The 19306-nt window shown below is 33.8% G+C and overlaps 2 protein-coding genes across 2 annotated transcripts in view; both read right to left on the bottom strand.

Moving 5' to 3' along the window:
* LOC132155168 (uncharacterized) overlaps positions 1-19306 on the bottom strand; it is a 73979-nt gene that overhangs the window by 10219 nt on the left and 44454 nt on the right. The window lies entirely within an intron of this gene.
* On the bottom strand, positions 6855-18706 carry LOC132154285 (schwannomin-interacting protein 1-like). Its single transcript, XM_059562841.1, has 7 exons — positions 18554-18706; positions 16937-17055; positions 9225-9342; positions 8902-9102; positions 8639-8762; positions 7388-7481; positions 6855-7280 (listed from the first exon to the last, which is right to left on the bottom strand). The coding sequence occupies exons 1-7, from the start codon at positions 18581-18583 to the stop codon at positions 7190-7192; spliced, it is 777 nt and encodes a 258-aa protein (XP_059418824.1). The 5' UTR covers positions 18584-18706; the 3' UTR covers positions 6855-7189.

Raw genomic sequence — 19306 nt, 5'->3', positions numbered from 1 at the left:
ATATTTTCTGTTTCAATGACATTTTATTATATTCATAAGTTTCTTGAAAAATTACATTCATTTTTTATTTGTACAAAAGTAATTCCATAGTTTAAAAGAGGTGTTCAGACTTCAGACTCGACGCTTTAGATTTGCGCGTTCAATGAATGACATCGCGTCGGGAGCTGACTTGCAAAATAGCTACTAAAGTAAAAGCAATGAATTTGGTATTTTTTGACATATCAGATGTATGTGCTTTCTAAATTCTGCTGATGATTACATCACTTGTCTAACATAACACTTAATTTCAGTTTCAACTAACTAGAAATTAATTATTTTCTGCTCAGTAGCGATAGTCTTTCACTTTCACTTGATTGGTATAAAAGGTAACAATGCAATACATTTCATGTTATTAATATTAATAATATCGAAATGATAGGGGGGAATCCTGCCCATACCCAGCTAGGAAAATAAATAAATAAAAAATCATAAAATCACTGATAAGCATTTAATGAAGTGGTATTCAGGAACTGTGAATAAATTACTATAAAAATTACTGAATAATAATAATTATGATAATAATAATAATAATAATAATATGGCTATAACATCCTCAACAAAGAAAAAAAAAGAGATTACCTTAGATAAAGTTTAATTAATGTATATACGTTGCCAGAGAAAATTTGGGCACATTACTATTTTTGATGTTTTTGAAAGAAGGCTTTTATGCTCATCAAGCTTACATTTATTTAATCAAGCATACAGAAAAAAAAAACAGTAATTCAGCAAGGATGTGTTAAACTGATTAAACTTGTATTATTATAAAATATGTATATTTTTTTATTTTTTAAACAACTTTTTAATCATCAAAAAATACTGAAAAAATGTATCACAGTTTATAAAATATATATATATATATATATTAACTATTTACAACTATTATACAACTATTTCTTAAAATTTATAATAAATCAGCATCAGGAAGGGTCATGTGACACTTAAAACTAAAGTAATGATGCTCAAAATTCAGCTTTGCATCACATAAATAGATTATATTTTAAAGTAAAATAAAATAGAAAACCATTATTTAAAATTGTAGTCATGTTTCACAATATCACATATATATATTGAATTTTAGAATTGTTTTATCAAATAAATGCATGGTTGATGAGCATAAGAGACTTCTTTCAAAAACATAAAAAAAATTCAATAGAAAAGTGTCTGAAATTTTGAATGGCACTGTATAAGTAAAAAATATACAATATTTACAAAGAAATGTATAAATAAAAAGGTTAGGAATTATATTTGTTTCAGGTGATTTTTATTAGAGGTAGGGGCCCCTAACATGAATTTTGCCTGGGGCCTTTACATGTTTAGAACAGGCCCCGTGTGAAATACAAAGGGGAAAGAAAAAAAATATTTATAAGGAAAAAAATACAGCAGACTGAAAAGAGCTATTTGTTTATATTTTTGTGATCATGTCACATTAAAATACCAAGCATTACTGACATCTTAATATGGAACATGAAGGAAAACGTGCAGCTTGTTCTGTTAAATCGACGGATACAGCCGATTTGTAATGCAACCTTATTATTTGAAATGATTTGTTTTGGTCTTTTTGAGTGGAATTTCCCCGAACCTCAAGTGCCAACCTTAATTTCAAGCTTTTATTTATGTTTGTTTGTAGTATGAACTTGTTCCAGTTTGATGTGGAACACATCAGTGCCAGAAACACTCAGACTGTTAGTTTGTGTAACTCCTCAAACAAATTCAGAAACACAGTTGAGACATAAGAACCATTTCTTTAGAAGACGTGTTCATATTAATTTTCTCACTAAATTCCCCTACATTTTTTAGCACCTTGACCACTTTTTTCCTCACTTTCCTTGGCTGAAATGAAATAAGAATAGTCTAAGATTTTGTCCATTTGTCTAAGAAAATGTTTCTTGAAATTACAATGTAGTAATCCAGTGGCTGGAAACTTCCTCTTATGTGATGACATCAGTTTTTTGTGGTCATCAAGCATTGGCTTGTATGAAACCAAAAGAAAAATAGAAATTCTCAATATTTGGTCGCACTGATGATGAAACTGCAAAAAGGCCAGTTATTTTTACCAGTTCAGAAAGGTAAAGGGGAAGTAGAGAGGAATTAATATATGTTAGTTGTATTGGTAACATAAGAATGGAAATTAGTACACCTTTTAAGAAATTACCAGACTATCATATACAATGCTTTGGTATAATCATATATTTTAATGACAGTAATAGACTATCTTAGAAAGAAAGGCTAGCCTGAATAATCACTTTCCTTATTGGCCGTCTGCATTATTTAGGTAATAATTTCTATGCACAAAACTGTTTCAGTTTAGGAATATGACTATGTTGAAGTAATTTCCTCTTGTGACTTACTCCCATGTTACCACAAATATATAAGACCAAATGATAAATGTTGTATTATTAACCAATTATATATTATGTATAAGACAAAGCATGATTAGTACAACAAGGTTTTGCTGAAGTGCATTGCCAACTTTAATAAACCAACAAGAAACAAATCAGAAGTTCGCAAAAATAAAATAGCATACATTATTGCATAAATAAATAATGTTTAAATACAATAAATAACTTACTAATAAATAATCATTGCTTTTTGGAAAAGAAAACCTACAGGTGCTTGGCCTGTAGCAACTGCTAGTTTGCTACTTTGACAAAATGTAGTTGAAAACACGGTTTATTGTTATTGTTCGAAGGTTGAAACCCTTTAAGACTTTGCACAGTTGCAGTCGTTCTTGAAAAGATTTTTGATGATCCATAGACACCTGAAAAATACATAATCATACTTAAACATGATAGGATCACAGAGGCAAGAAGAAAGCACTCAAAACATTACATGCCTATTATCAATAAATAGAATCTGTTTTACCTTGACCGGAGAGATGTCCATCACTGAGACAGAGAAGCAGTTCTATTACAATGTCCAAAAAAATAAAAGAGAGAGAGAGACAGAGGGAGAATTCACTGAGTGAAAGAAAGAGCCTTGCACTTAACAGGAATTAGAGAAAGCTGTTTGTGTTTGGTTGATTGGCTTATTTTACCTGCAGGAGGTCATCAATGCTCCTAACTACACTTCTGGTGAGCTCTGGGTTCGAGTAAGCTCTAAATGTCCCCCGATAGTAGTGGAGATCTTCCAGAATACTCTGTAGGCATTCATTCTACAAAGAGATATGGCAATGTAAATGACAAAAGACACTAATCAACAGAAGAATAAACTGAAGAATTGGGAATATGGATTGTAGATTTACCTCATCAATATTTAGAACAGCACTGTGAGCGCAGTCGGAGTTCTGTTGGGTGGAAAACATAATGAGAAACATGTTTTGATTACGCTGAAATTCAGCGATCAAGAATGTGCTATGATGAAGAAAGGAATTTAATAAATAATGATTTTTAATACAATGGCATGTAATATTTATGAGCAAACTTACACTGAGGTTTAGTTATAAATTAAATCGAGGCAACTCTGTTTTCAATGCCTTCCACTGTCAATAATTAAGCATTATAATTTTAAATAAACCCAATGTTTTTGTTTTTTATTCACAAACAAGAGTCTATCATAGTTTCAAGAAGCTGTATTTTAAGACAAATTTAATAGTTATTTTAAACGACAACAATTTACTTTATTATTATTATCAATTATTTTAGTAGTAGTAGTATTTTCGTGTATTAGTAGTAACAGTAGTAGTAGTAATAGTAGTATACTTATTCGTCACGTTGATCTCAGGACCATTTAGAGAATGCAAAAATGTATCCTTAAAATGAATAAAGAATTATGAATATATATACAAAAAAAATAAAAAATCTACTTAAAATATTCTGTTATACATAGGGTTATATGTAAATTGTATGATGCTTATTTAAAAAAAGAAAAGAAAAAAAGTGGACTTGTCATTCTTGCCTTGTCCACTTATGCGCTATGACTCGTAAACTCCATTAGGAGAGCATCATCATATCATTTTTAGCGTGACTCTCTTCTCTTACCTGTGGTGTGCAAGCAGACACCGTTTGCCTCCTGAGATGCACCTCTGCGTTTTGCTGTGAGCAGTCAAAACCGCTGAACAAGTGGTTCTATAAGAGGATAATATACACTTAAGATCGTGTGTGTGGGTGTGTTAGCTATATGTGTTACTTTACTGAATGACACTCACCACCTCGAGCACAGCTGACACGTTCCCGAGCAGTGAGCGCGCAAGTTCTTTGCACGTTCCCGTGAGGCGCAATGGTGATTCACGCGCTCCGACCTGACCGCCGATACTACATCTCCACAGCAGAGCAAAGCACACAATGCTGACGAGCAAATCTGTAGCAAAACATCACATTTTACAATACATTATGTTAATATGATGCATCTTTCTTTTATTATAAATAAAATGAATTGAAATGAATAGGATAGGATAGAGCACCGAAATCGTTTGTAGATTAAAAAGGAAAAAAGCTAAATAAAAATACTCACAATTGCAAACGCTGGACGGCATTGTTGGTTCAACTGTTGCACATTCTAATGCTAAGGATCAGGATTTGTCCTTTTATAGATCATCTGGAGATAAGGGAGTTTCCTTTTCAAAACGCGTTGTTATTAACTAAAATGAAAATAACCATGTGTTTTTGTAATTTCCGTGGTATTACAGATGTTGAGTTCTGTAGTTTAGGACACACTGCTTGCATGGGAATTAACGCACGTTTCGATTTACTACTGTACACACGGAGTACTACAGTATGTGTGTGTGTGTCTGTGTGTGTGTGCATGATAAGCATCAAGAACCTTCTTATTTCGTAAAACCCCTTTTATCACTATCAATTTCATGCATTTTTTTGAATTAGTTGTGTTCTCGTTTACAGTCATATAAACATTTCACAGAAACACGTAAAATAAGGTTTAAAAGAAAACTGGGCGTTGAAGATATCTCGTGATGTAAGAACTTGTAGGAATTTTGTTGAATGTTATGATAGTAAAACATTTTAAACGTAAAAAACATTCCAAGTTACACTTAGCATTTGCCTTAGGATAATGAATTACATTCATATCTGCTATTTCCCCCTGAATAAAAAGACACTTAAAATAGAAGTGAGTCAATCTGTAAATCTTAAAATAGCCTGCTCAATATATATATATATATATATATATATATATATATATATATATATATATATATATATATATATATATATATATATATATATATATATATACATATTTTTTTTTTTTTGCTGTGATTTTTAATGTGTTAAAATCATAAGATTACTGTGAAAACAATGATTCAAACAGATTTTCTAAAAATAAACAAGTTTTAGCAGAAACATTTTCTTTAATTTATCCAAAACTTTACCCCATTTACTAAGTGCTTTACTGTAATCCTGATTTTGGTTTCTTCTTCTTCTTCTTCTTAAGAAAACAAGGAACAAGTTATAATTTTTAAGGTCATTTTTAATCAACATATTGATTGAGTTTAACGTGCATTAAATTCCTTTAATCTGAAATAATGTCACATTTCCTCTGAATTGACCAGTTATTTAAGCATGAAACAACAAGCTTTCACGGTGTCATGTTTTACATTTATAGAAATTAATATTATATATTATTATGAATACTGGGAATATTAATATAGAAAATTTGCATTTATAGAAAGTGACTTTTTTGTATTAATTACTTTCATTTTTATGTATAATGTATTTATCCATTCTTTCTCTTTTTATTACATTTAATATACATTCACATATTATTGGGTTTGCAGTCTGAGTTCAACAAGAGTGGAAAACCCACTAAAAACAACTTAACTGTTTTATTTTCCTTATTAATTGTGATCATCTGCTGGAGCTGACACATCATATCTCCTAAAAATGATGTAATATTGTGGTACTGGACTCTTGGCCTGCGTAACAGCGAGAGAGCGGGAGCGCAGTGGAGTGTTTTGAGTAATCTGGCCAGACTGGCCACAAAAAGGAAGTGAATGTAACTCTACTCGACTCTCAGTTCAGATTCTATATGCTGACATTTCATGACAAAGTGTTGTTTTCACAAAGTCACTGTGGAAAACTTAGATACAAAAATCAGATAAGTGAACTCAAAAAAAACGATTTCTTTTTTCACACTGTTATTTTTATTTATTGCATTTTTCATTTGTACAGGTTTCGTTTGTGGGACTGACCTAATACAGACCACAATGACACTTGTTTGGCGCTCCATCTTGTGACTCTGCAAAACAGTTGGAACTGAAGAAGAAAACAGTTTCATGTCATACTGGTCCATATTAGGTCATTTATTTGTTCCTAATTTCCATTCACAGTTCTGTGCACAAATATATACAGCAATTCAACCATGCTGTCACGCACAGCTGTGAAACAGCAAATGCCACATTTGGATGAAAATGTAAATAAAATAGACATTATTAAAAGACTGACGTTAATAGTTCATTGTGAACACAAGAATCAAATACCACCACACCAGGCAGTGTCAAACAAATATAACATTAACATCACCCTAATATTCACTTTTGGTTATGTTTTAGGTAGGAGAGCTCCATGCACAGCACATCAGCCAGTGCAAACACTGCGTCAGAGTAAACTAGAGTAAACGTATTCATCCTTAAAGAGGGATATTGCAGAAGGTTGATAAGCGAATCCAGTAATAATCTGCACAGAGAAGCAGTTTACTAGCTGATAGAGATGCCTGGATGCATTTCCTTCATCTGTGGAAAATAACATATTTCAAAAATGAAAGTCACTGGGGTCTAATGTTGTTTTGCATCCCCATTGACTTTCATCGCATGGAAAAAAAAAAATTCAGAAACATTCACTGAAAATCTTCAAAAAGGTTTTTGGGGTGAACCAGCCTTCTACTAGAGTTGTTTCCTATTATGGTCTATTCAGTATGATGAAACCAGCAGATATTTTGCACGGGAGAAGATCCAGCCTGTCAGTGATTGATGATTCTTTTTTTATTTATACATAATAAAGGATCAACAGGATTTTCTCAGAGGAGTGTGTAACCCCCAGCTAAGGTGCGGGCATGCATGAACACGTACAGCATGTATAAGTAACATACATCCACACAAAGCTTGGAACATAGGCAAAAACACACATCTATAAAAAGGATCTATCGTGAGTACACTGCTTCATTGTATAGTGAAACAAGCGGTTGGACCCTGCTGTTTGACTCAAAATGGAGAACCACAGCGACCATGGCAAGCTGCTTTGGCTTTGGCTAGGGACTTCTCCATCATGTGCCTCTGCTGGCTATGTGCATGCCTGTTCAAAAACATAAACAAAAAAAAATGTTTTTTTTTTGCATGTACTCATCCCAACCTCAATGTAAGCTCTTATTTAATCTGCGTTTAAAAGGGTCACGGCCTAACCTGGTTAGATCCTCCACATCTACCAGCATGGCATCCTGTTCCATGTGCAGTTCATCTCTCATGAGCAACAGCTGAACCAGTTCCTCATTCAGACCTGCACCGCAATTACAAGTCAAATCAACCTCATTATTGCCATTACTAGAACAAAGAGTTTTGTCTTTCTGGTTTTTGCATAATATAACTTCATAAAAAAAAGATATAAGAACATGACTAAACATTAAAATAGCATGTGTAAAACATATACAGTAATAGTGTTCAAAAGTTAAGGACTGGTAAGTTTTCTTTTTGAAAAAGTTTGCTCACCATGCTTTATGCTTTACTTGATCAAGAATACAGCAATATTGTGAAATATGATTTAAAGGTTTTTTCCTGTAATGGCAAAAGCTGAATTTCTGTATTAATTACTCCAGTCTTCAGTCTCACACGATCCTTCAGAAATCATTCTTCCAGAAACATTTCTTATTATGTCGAAAATAATGGCTACTTCAGTTTTTGTGGAAACGGGACTGTTTAATGAGTTATTTGAAATATAAATGTTTTGTAACTTTACTATTAATTTTGCATATATGTAATATTTAATGTGTTATGTGTGTGTGTGTGTGTGTGTTATATAAAATGTGATAATGTCATTATTTAACATTATATGACGTTTTCGAATTTGTAACGGAGGCTTGGGCTCAGCTGTTAAACTGTCAAACTGAGATTTGAATCCATGATGGAAGGAAGTAGTTCTGCACAAAAGAGGGGTTTTAAAGACTAAATAACACACTTTACACACTTGTGTCACCGAAATGTTGTATTAACGCAATATCACACTCTTAGCCATGCAATATGGCTGTATATCAGCACGCTGTGATTATCTACGGCACTTAACCTGCATCCTCATGCCTACGGCCATATCACAGTCATGCCGAATCTATTTGATAATGCTTATATATATATATATATATATATATATATATATATATATATATATATATACAGTACAGACCAAAAGTTTGGACACACCTTCTCATTCAAAGAGTTTTCTTTATTTTCAGTGTGAATCTACAATTTTCATAGTCATGAAAATAAAGAAAACTCTTTGAATGAGAAGGTGTGTCCAAACTTTTGGTCTGTACTGTATATATATATATATATATATATATATATATATATATATATATATATATATATATAAAGAAACTCTTAGAAAATAATGAAATGGCAAACTGGTTGCTTAATTGGAATATTTCTGTCTGCTGCCTTTACCTTGTATCTGAGAGTGTAGGTCATTGGTGATGACCTGTAACTGTCCAAGACTCATGTCCCTCAAGTCCACAGGCCTCAGATTTCTCTTCAATAGGCTCTCACTGATGTGTGGCAGATGTGGTAACTGTAACATAAAAAGTTAAGTGATGCTGAATGTATTGATTTAGTTTTTCTTATTACCAAGTGAGATGAAGTGAAGGCTCTTACAGCCTGCAGGGAGATAAAACAATACAACGCTATTTTTGGACTGTTGTCTGACTGACCAGGTCTGCCACAGGGGACCTGCGGTGTAGCTGAATCTGTCTCTCCACCTCCACCTGCATGCGGGCCATGGGACGGGCCAACGCCAGTGCCACACGGGCCTCCTCCTGCAGCCGCCGCTGTAGCCGCCAGAATTCTGAATCCTCTGAGTCCAGGTCTTCCTCTCCTGTATCCCGGTCAGAGAGTGAGGAACTCTGTTTACTCTATAGTGAGACAGGGCAAAAAAATAATACACACACACACAAACAGTAAATCACATCATCATCTCAGTTCCAAAATGTATAAGCACTTTGTTTAATATACGTTAAAGATCTAGGGTTTATACCATAGGTGACAATGGGGTGTCCAAGCTGGTCTCTGTTCTGCTGTCCTCTACATCACTGTCCCTGTCACTGCTGCTGTCATTCACAAAGCATATCTGTAGATTCACCCCATTCTGAAGCCTAGAGTGAAAGTGCAGTGATGATCTTCATTTGTGGGTCTTTGTTTGTTGTGTAGACCTCTATTTACAAATCTTAACAAATAATCTATTCATGTTTTATTCATGTTTTTGCAGTACCCAAACTAAAGTGGAAACTATTCAGTATTTACAAATGTTTAATAATCATTAATACCTTTATGAGCAGTCATCTCGATGGCAAAAAGTGTCCCGAAAGACCGGCATTTACTCTATTCACACATCTTTACTAATCATTTATTTATCATTTGATCATGTTTTTGCAAAGATTGATCTAAAGTAGAAACTATCCATCATTTTTAAACGTATATATTCAATTACTAATCATTTAGGATCTTTATGGGCATTGGACTTTTAGCTAATGTAACAAGGTTTTTGTAAAGAGTGGCTGGTTAAGTTTAGCTAAATTCTTGCTAAAAACAGATTGTAATGTTGATGCAATATATATATATATATATATATATATATATATACTATCAAAAAGTTGATTTATTTCACTGATTCCATTCAAAAAGTGAAACTTGTATATTATATTCATTCATTACACACAGACATATATATTTCAAATGTTTATTTCTTTTAATTTTGATGATTATAACTGACAACTAAGAAAAATCCCAAAATTCAGTATCTCAGAAAATTAGAATATTGTGAAAAGGTTCAATATTGAAGATACCTGGTGCCACACTCTAATCAGCTAATTAACTTAAAACACCTGCAAAGCCTTTAAATGTTCTCTCAGTCTAGTTCTGTAGGCAACACAATCACGGGGAAGACTGCTGACTTGACAGTTGTCCAAAAAATTACCATTGAAACCTTGCACAAGGAGGGCAAGACACAAAAGCTCATTGCAAAAAAGGCTGGCTGTTCACAGAGCTCTGTGTCCAAGCACATTAATAGAGAGGCGAAGGGAAGGAAAAGATGTAGTAGAAAAAAGTGTTCAAGCAATAGGGATAACCGCAGCCTGGAGAGGAGTGTGAAACAAAACCCATTCAAAAATGTGGGGGAGATTCACAAAGAGTGGACAACAGCTGGAGTCAGTGCTTCAAGAACCACTACACACAGACGTGTGCAAGACATGGGTTTCAGCTGTCATATTCCATATGTCAAGCCACTCTTGAACAACAGACAGCGTCAGAAGCGTCTAAAGACAAAAAGTACTGGGCTGCTGCTGAGTGGAAATCAGGGTCCCAGAGTCTGGAGAAAGAGAGGATAGGCACACAATCCACGTTTCTTGAGGTCCAGTGTAAAGTTTCCACAGTCATTGATGGTTTGGGGTGCCATGTCATCTGCTGGTGTTGGTCCACTGTGCTTTCTGAGGTCTAAGGTCAATGCAGCCATATAGCAGGAAGTTTTAGAGCATTTCATGCTTCCTGCTGCTGACCAACTTTATGGAGATGCAGATTTCATTTTTCAACAGGAATTGGCACCTGCAGGGCACCTGGTTTAAGGACCCTGGTATCCCTGTTCTTAATTGGCCAGCAAACTCGCCTGACATTAACCCCAAAGAAAATCGATGGGGTATTGTGAAGAGGAAGATGCGATATGCCAGACCCAAGAATGCAGAAGAGCTGAAGGCCACTATCAGAGCGACCTGGGCTCTCATAACACCTGAGCAGTGCCACAAACTGATCGACTTCATGCCACGCTGCATTGCTGCAGTAATTCAGGCAAAAGGAGCCCAAACTAAGTATTGAGTGCTGTACATGCTCATACTTTTCATGTACATACTTTTCAGTTGGCCAAGATTTCTAAAAATCCTTTCTTTGTATTGGTCTTAAGTAATATTTAAATTTTATATACTGAATTTGGGATTTTCCTTAAGTTATAATCATCAAAATTAAAAGAAATAAACATTTGAAATATACCAGGCTGTGTGTTATGAATGAATATAATATACAGGTTTCACTTTTTGAATGGAATTAGTGAATTAAATCAACTTTTTGATGATATTCTAATTATATGACAAGCCCCTGTGTATATATATATATATTGCCTCAACACTCCCATTGATAGTCAGTCAGTCAGCCAGTCAGTCATATTTATTAATAGAGCACATTTAAAAACAACAGCTGTTGGCCAAAGTGCTGTACAGGATTTAAGCAAAAAATAAAAAATAAAAAATACAAAAGTAAACATAGAACACAGCGACAGATATTACACTACAGTTATGCCATTGTGCTTACTTATGACCATAAGCAACAGTAAATAAATATGTTTTAATAAGAGACTTAAAATCAGCATATGTCGGTGAAGTTCTTATATAGGGTGCGCCACTTGTTCCATAACTGTGGAGCAGCCACTGAAAAGGCAAGATCTCCTTTTTAATTTAATTTAACAGTCAACTGAAGACTACTAGTTGATCGAAGTTCCCTAGAGGCATTACAATGGAACAGAAGGAGATAGGAGATATAAGATGGAGCCAGTCCATGTACCCTTATAAACCATTAACAATGTTTTAAAATGGATACAATATTTAACTGGGAGCCAGTGGAGAGAGATCAACACTGGTGAAATATTTTCCCTCTTCATTGTTCCAGTTAACAATCGAGCGGCAGCATTTTGAACAAGTTGAAGACAAGACAATAGAGTCTGTGAATCACCCAAGTACAATGCATTACAATTATCTAATCTGGATGAAATAAAAGCATGTATTACAGACTCCATGTCTCTTGATGTTAAGAATGAATGAATCTTTGCAATATTCTTTAGCTGATAAAAACAACATAACCACAGCATTGATCTGTTTATCAAAAGTCAAAGCAGAGTCAAAAGTAATGCCTAAGTATATTAAATCATTTAACAGGATATTCCTTGAATCATAAATAAACAGGAGAAAACAAATCCTTATTTAAAATAAATTAATTGTTCATTTATTAAAATATAAACAGATTGAACCGTGTTCCCTTATAAAAATCAAATTGACCCCTGTACCCTGTTGACACCAACCCTCAACCGCATATCACACCTCAATAGCAGCAACAGTGTTGTGCATTAACACAAGCTAAACATTTTATAACATCTGCTAAAATCAGTTGTAGATTTTCAATAAGTACCTGATCATATGGATTTTTTTTTAAAGTTTAATGACATTTGTAAGCATTTTAAATTATATGAAATAATGATTTGTTAAACATTATCTAATGTTTAATAAGTTTATTAGCAAACATTAATAAGCAGAATTTTCTCACGTTTTTAATTCATTGAATATATATTAACTAATGATCCATTAAGCATTATATAATGTTTGTTAATGATGAAAGTTATTATAAAGTGTTACCCAAGATTTTTAGCCTGAAATAAGCATTTAAAAAATGTTTGGCAGAAAAGATACATGCAATATGGGAGAGAGAAATAATAATAAAATAAAAATAGTTTACATATAGTAACTCGTGTGCCATTGGCTGTTGGTCTTTTATTTAGCCACTTTTCATTGTATATTCAAATTTTGTATAGTATGACTTTGTTCTTGCACAAATAAAAATAAATGTTCAGAAAGAAAATGCAATGTGAGAGACATAAAAAAAATAATTTCGAAAATTTTATTAACATAACTAATGTGCAACAATACAGCTTACTGCTATTTATTTATTTGCAATGGGGTGGAATACACAACAAGTCTCTTAAATTATAATCTTTAGAATGCATTTTGATTAATAATCAGTGTTATTTGAGAAAAAATAATTAACTTCTTTGTGTAATAAACCATGAAGTATAACTCAGGTATAACTTCAGATAGAATTTACTGAAAAGAGAAAGAAAGAGTGAAAAAGTCTATTTTTAGTGTCTGTGAACCGCAGTGATGCACACTTCCCACAGAAAGCTTTGCTTGAACTTTTCTTCATTTGCAATAGAATTTGGTGGTTAAAGGTATTCAAAGAAAGCATTGGCTATAGGCTTCAATAGAAGTCTTCAGTGGCAGAGTTTACTCATGTAGACTGGTAGAGACTGCTTCTGTGGTATCTCTTGTAAAGTTATGGGTTTATACTGTGGGGAAATATTCTGTGAAATATACACCGTTGAGTGTAGTGCAGGAAAATACTGTATGCTCTTTGATTTTAATCAGCAACTCTCACACTAAATCCAGTCCATGGATTTGTGATGCAATAAAATGTCATAATATGAAGTAAGTGGCCAATGGTAAGAGGCTTCTGTTTCTATAAAGAGAAAGCACTAAAAATAATAATTTTACTCTACATACAGTAATTATACACATAAATGTTTAGTACAGATTAAATAAAGAAACAAAATTAGCACTATACCAGGCATATTTATATGTCATGTATTTGCTTTTCATTCCCTTAGTCAACATTTAAGACTTTCTGTTTAAATGTCATATTCTCCCATTTACGGTGATCTTTACATTCAGTTCAATAGTAGAACAATAGAGTCTCTGGAAGAGGTTTGGATAAGTGATATTCGAGTGAGCAGTCTAGTGGTGGTGATTTCTTCCACTGGTTGTGCTGGTAACAATGCAATGGGGAAAGGAGCAGGAATTAGTTTCAACAGCCTTGAACATGAAACGCTGGAGGATGCTGATCTCCTGGAGCTCAAAAGGGTACTAACATCTGGAACACACAGATGTGGCCCTGGAGTAGGTGCAGAAGGTCCTTGTCTGGAAATCACAAACAAAATACCTTGAAGTGAAGGTTTGCTCGTCAGAGCTTAACCTTGTTGCAAATGTCTGTGTTTCTTCTGCTTCTCAGGGCTAAAGTCTAAACTTGATCAATCTGCTTTGTCTCTCTGAAGAGACAAGACTCGGAAGTTGTGGAATAAGTCTCTGAAGGTGGAAGTCATGGCCTAGTGGTTAGAGAGTTTGACTCCTAACCCTAGGGTTGTGGGTTCAAGTCTTGGGCCGGCAATAACACGACTTAGGTGCCCTTGAGCAAGGCACTGAACCCCTAACTACTCCCTGGGTGCCGCAGAATTAATGGCTGCCCTCTGCTCCGGGTGTGTGTTCATGGTATGTGCTGTGTGTGTGTGTACTTTGGATGGGTTAATTGCAGAGCATGAATTCTGAGTATGGGTCACCATTCTTGGCTGTGTCACTCACTCAAGTCTGAACACAGAGTATCTCTTTCCTCACAGGGTGAAGGCTCAGAACATTGTTCTATCTGTTGCTTCCTCAAAAGCCGGAGACTCAGGACTTGGTATCCATTATTGCCTTTTCCCTCACGAGCCAGAGGCTCAGTATTAAGGAATTTGTATGGCAGTCACAGACCAGAACCTCAGGAATCAGTCTCTGGGTGGATGAAGGGCAGAAACTGCATTTTGACCAGTGAGAAGCATTGTCCTTCCTGGGCTTGGTACCAGAGATCTTCTTGCCCTCTGAGAGGTGTCTGGCTGTTGTCCTAGCATCTCTATCTCATGGCTTAGGATAGCTTTCTTATGTTAGTCCACCAATATAGTTATGTTAGTTTTCTAGGCCTAGCCCAGTTTGGAAAACCTTGATGTATTGTTATTTAAAGTTTAATGCACCTCATGTTGTTGAATGATATATATATATATATATATATACAGTACAGACCAAAAGTTTGGAAACATTACTATTTTTAATGTTTTTGAAAGAAGTTTCTTCTGCTCATCAAGCCTGCATTTATTTGATCAAAAATACAGAAAAAATGTAATATTGTGATATATTATTACAATTTAAAATAATTGTTTTTAAATTTATTATACTTTAAATTATCATTTATTTCTGTGATGCAAAGCTGAATTTTTAGGATCATTATCACATGATCCTTTAGAAATCATTCTAATATGATGATTCATTATCAAAGTTGGAAACAGTTCTGCTGCTTAATATTTTTTCAGAACATGTGATACTTTTTAGGATACTTTGATGAATAAAAAGTAAAAAAAAAAAAAGTAGCTATGTTTTTAAAATATAAATATTTTGTAATAACAATATACACTACTGGTCAGTAATTTGGGGTCAGTAATTTTTTTTTCTTTCTTTTTTTAAAATAAAATCAATACTTTTATTCAGCAAGGATGTGTTAAATCGATAAAAAGTGATAGTAAAGAATATATATTATTAGAATTTTTTTTTATTTTGAATAAATGCAGTTCTTTTTAACCTTTTATTCATCAAATATATTAGACAGCAGAACTGTTTCCAACACTCATAATAAATCAGAATATTAGAATGATTTCTAAATGATCAAGTGATAGACTGGATGTTACATGTGACACTGAAGGCTGGAGTAATGATGCTGAAAATTCAGCTTTGCATAGAATAAATGATAATTTAAAGTATAATACATTTAAAACAATTATTTTAAATTGTAATAATATATCACAATATTAAATTTTTTCTGTATTTTTGATCAAATAAATGCAGGCTTGATGAGCAGAAGAAACTTCTTTCAAAAACATAAAAAATAGTAATGTTTCCAAACGTTTGGTCTGTACTGTATATATATATATATATATATATATATATATATATATATATATATATATATATATATATATATATATATATATATAGATATATATATATATATATCATTATATATATATATATATATATATATAGGGTAAATGTATATATGGCACTTATAAGTGATAACTATCGACACTGATCTCTTAAGGAGCATATTTATGCAGAAAGATTTTTTTGTAGATTAACTGCTGACGTTTTCACTCGCCACAACATCTTTGCCTCAGCAATGTCTAAATTCCCTTCCTATGTTATTTTTGAGAAAATGTGTCAAGTCAACAGACTCTCTTTCTCCAAATATTAAACAATAAGCACAACAGACTAAAATAGCCACAAAGCAAGATTTTCTTTTTTTCTGTCAAACATTTGTTTGATCAAACCATTAAAACAAAGTACACTTAGATGTCGAGTGAGAAATGGGGTTGACTGCTCAAGTTATACATTTGGTATGCAATGATACAGTGAGACGATTACAAGCCCAGCCCACAAAGACTGAAGTGCCTCATGATGAAACACACTGGACAAATGGTGCTTCGTCATCTGGTGGCTAATGGGACAACACCAAAAATATTATCTGCTGAACCTTATAACATTTTTCACTTTTTTATTCTTTTTACCAGTAGCTACATTATTTGTCAAAAGTTTGGAATAATTGTGATTTTTTTTATGTTGTTGAAAGAAGTCTCTAATAATCGAAGACTGCATTTATGTAATAACAAATACTGCAAAAACTGTAATATTATCAAATATTATTACAATTTAGCCTGTTTTTTTTCATGTTAAATGTAAGTTATTTATGTGATTGCAAAGCTGGAGTAATGATGCTGAAAATTCAGCTTTGCATCACAGGGATAGATTACATTTAAAAACACATTCAAATAGAAAAGTGTCATTTTAAATTGTAATAATATTTCACAATATTACAGCATTTACTGTATTTTTAATCAAATAAATGCTGCTTTGGTGAGCATAAGAGACTATTTCCAAATACCTGAGAAAAAAAAAAAAAAACTCACTTACGCTAAACATCTGACCAGAAGTGCATACAGTGTCATCCCCCCAATTACCCCCCCCCCCAATAGTCACCATTACATAAAACACAACCCCAATCCACTGAACACAAGTGCACACTGACCGTGAGGACAGGCAGTTTTTGCTGCTCTTGCTGCAGCCAGTAAAGGTAACCGGTCCGTCGTCATAGAAACTGCCAAGGGCCAGCTTCTGCCTAATGGACTCCCTCTCATTCCTCTGGGCCTGACAAAAACACAGTCGACTTCAATAAAATGAAGAGAACGCTCACAGACACAGTCTGCAGAAATATTTGATGTGGCATTTTAAAATAGATGTCATCCACTTTCATATAGCTACGTACAGCGGCTACTGAATGCTCATGACAGCATTTAAAGAACGTGCTGGATCTCAAGGGCATGAAGGTATCGGTGTGGAAAAAAGAGAGAAGCTATTGCTCGGAGTCTGGTTGGGAATGTATGATATAAATTCAGATTTTGTGCTTCTGTCAAAATCACTGCTGCCTCAATAAACTGCAAATTACAGAGATGAAGAGAAAAAAAGGAGAAAAACCAGAACACATGGGAAGAGCACAGGCGCTCGACAAACACAAACACCAGCTAACAAAAAACATGATCTAAGAGAGTTTTTCTAACATTCCCATTAAGTTATCAAAATAATATTTCTAAATGTTTTTAGTGTTCAAAACTTTTTTTTTTTCTTAGTTAAAGAAATGTGCAAACACTCCTGTTATCATTTTGCAAATATTATGGGAATGTTACTTTTGATATGTTCCCTGAACTTTTTGAAACCAGTAGTAGTATTTAAAAAAAACTTTACAAAAACATCCAACTAAAACACCTATGAAAAACAGTTCCGTAAACGATACATAATGTTTTTGTGTTAATGTTTTAAAAATATTATTTAAAAAAACAGATAACTTTGTACAAACACTATATTAATGTTACTAGCAGGACATTTGTAAATTTAAGAGATCCTTGCTGGAATATAAGCCAAAGTTCTGAGAACATTCTCTGTTAGAAGGGAAATACATAACTGTGCAACCATTCCTGATGTGATGTTATATATTGGCAAGAATCAAATGTTCGCTCAGATCTTCATACTATACTCAATTTATTGCCATGGCAACACAGCTGCCTTCTGGTGCTCAGAATGACTAACATTTACTATTAACTATATCAATAGCATTAACTATATCAATAGACACACTTATTTTTCTCTACGCTCCTGCCCATGTTCCATTTTCAGGCTGATTGCAGGCCAGTTCCACTGATATTAACATTTCGATAAAAGGATACAAATGGCACCCATAACACCAATTAACGTCACAGCTTGTGACGTAATATTAACAATCTGTAAACCAGGTTTCCTGTACATTCTGAAAAATGGTAACAGCTAGATTTGATTGCTTTCATTAGTGGATGAGATGTTGCCACTAGACTAGCAGTTAATGCTAAGCAAATGCAGCCATCCAAACAAATGAAAAATATGACCTTGTGTGGGATGGGTAAAATCAATTCTAATTCAAGCAGCACATTTTCTTCAAAAGTAAATCTACAGGCTTTTTAACGTCCTTCACTCAGAAGGAAATTCTTATAGCATCAAAAAATGTTTATAAATAAATACAAATAAAAAAGCAAATGTAGATATACAGACACACTCATATAAGACACACCGATGCCACAGTGCTTAAGACAATACAAGATATATTGACCTGTCTTACCTGGTAAACACATTTTTCCTGGTGCACCATCTTTCAGCTCATTGTATTGCAGCAGCCAAGCCCTACCTTCTACTGCAGTGTGTGAGCTACACCCTTGAGACCAGCATCACACACACGAAAGGAAGAGGGAGGAGGAAAAGAACACAAGCAAAGGAGGAGCATAAGCATCTCGCAAAGAAACACAGCCACTCAAAATAAAATAAAGCAGTAAACTAGATGTGTTTTGGCATTAATTTCACACTAGATGTTCGAAACTCACATAATATTACACATAAAATTTTACCAGATACATAAATGGCCTATATTAAATAATTAAATAAATAAAAAAGACGAAGGATGTTTGATGATTTTTTGAATGTTTGAGAGAACAAGGATAAAATGAAAGATTAGGAATCACATTGCAGTCACTCCATATTAGCCTTCAATCAGGAGGCAATCTTTTGCCACATGCAGCACATTACCAGCCTAATTCTAAATAGCTGTCCTTAAACCTTGTTAAAATTTCATGGGAAGGATTTGGGATCAAAATCTGAAAAATCCACAAATTTAAGTGCAAAGGGGTCTTTTTCATAACGTATATAACTGGGTGGTTTATAGTATGGGTGGGGGGGCTCTTTGGGAGGCTGGTTGGCAGAAGGTTTGAATTCAGCAGCTGCAGTTGTAGTTCAGAGTTGAGGAGTGGTGGTTATAGTTGGTGTGGTAGGGGGTTTGTGAGGCTACACTGGATTTTGTTCAATAAAGAGGATAATTGGG

The sequence above is a fragment of the Carassius carassius genome, chromosome 12 (genome assembly GCF_963082965.1).
Source record: "Carassius carassius chromosome 12, fCarCar2.1, whole genome shotgun sequence".
In the NCBI taxonomy this organism is placed as follows: Eukaryota; Metazoa; Chordata; class Actinopteri; order Cypriniformes; family Cyprinidae; genus Carassius; species Carassius carassius.
The sequence above is the reverse complement of the archived record's forward strand: the minus strand, read 5'-3'. Positions and strand labels throughout refer to the sequence as shown.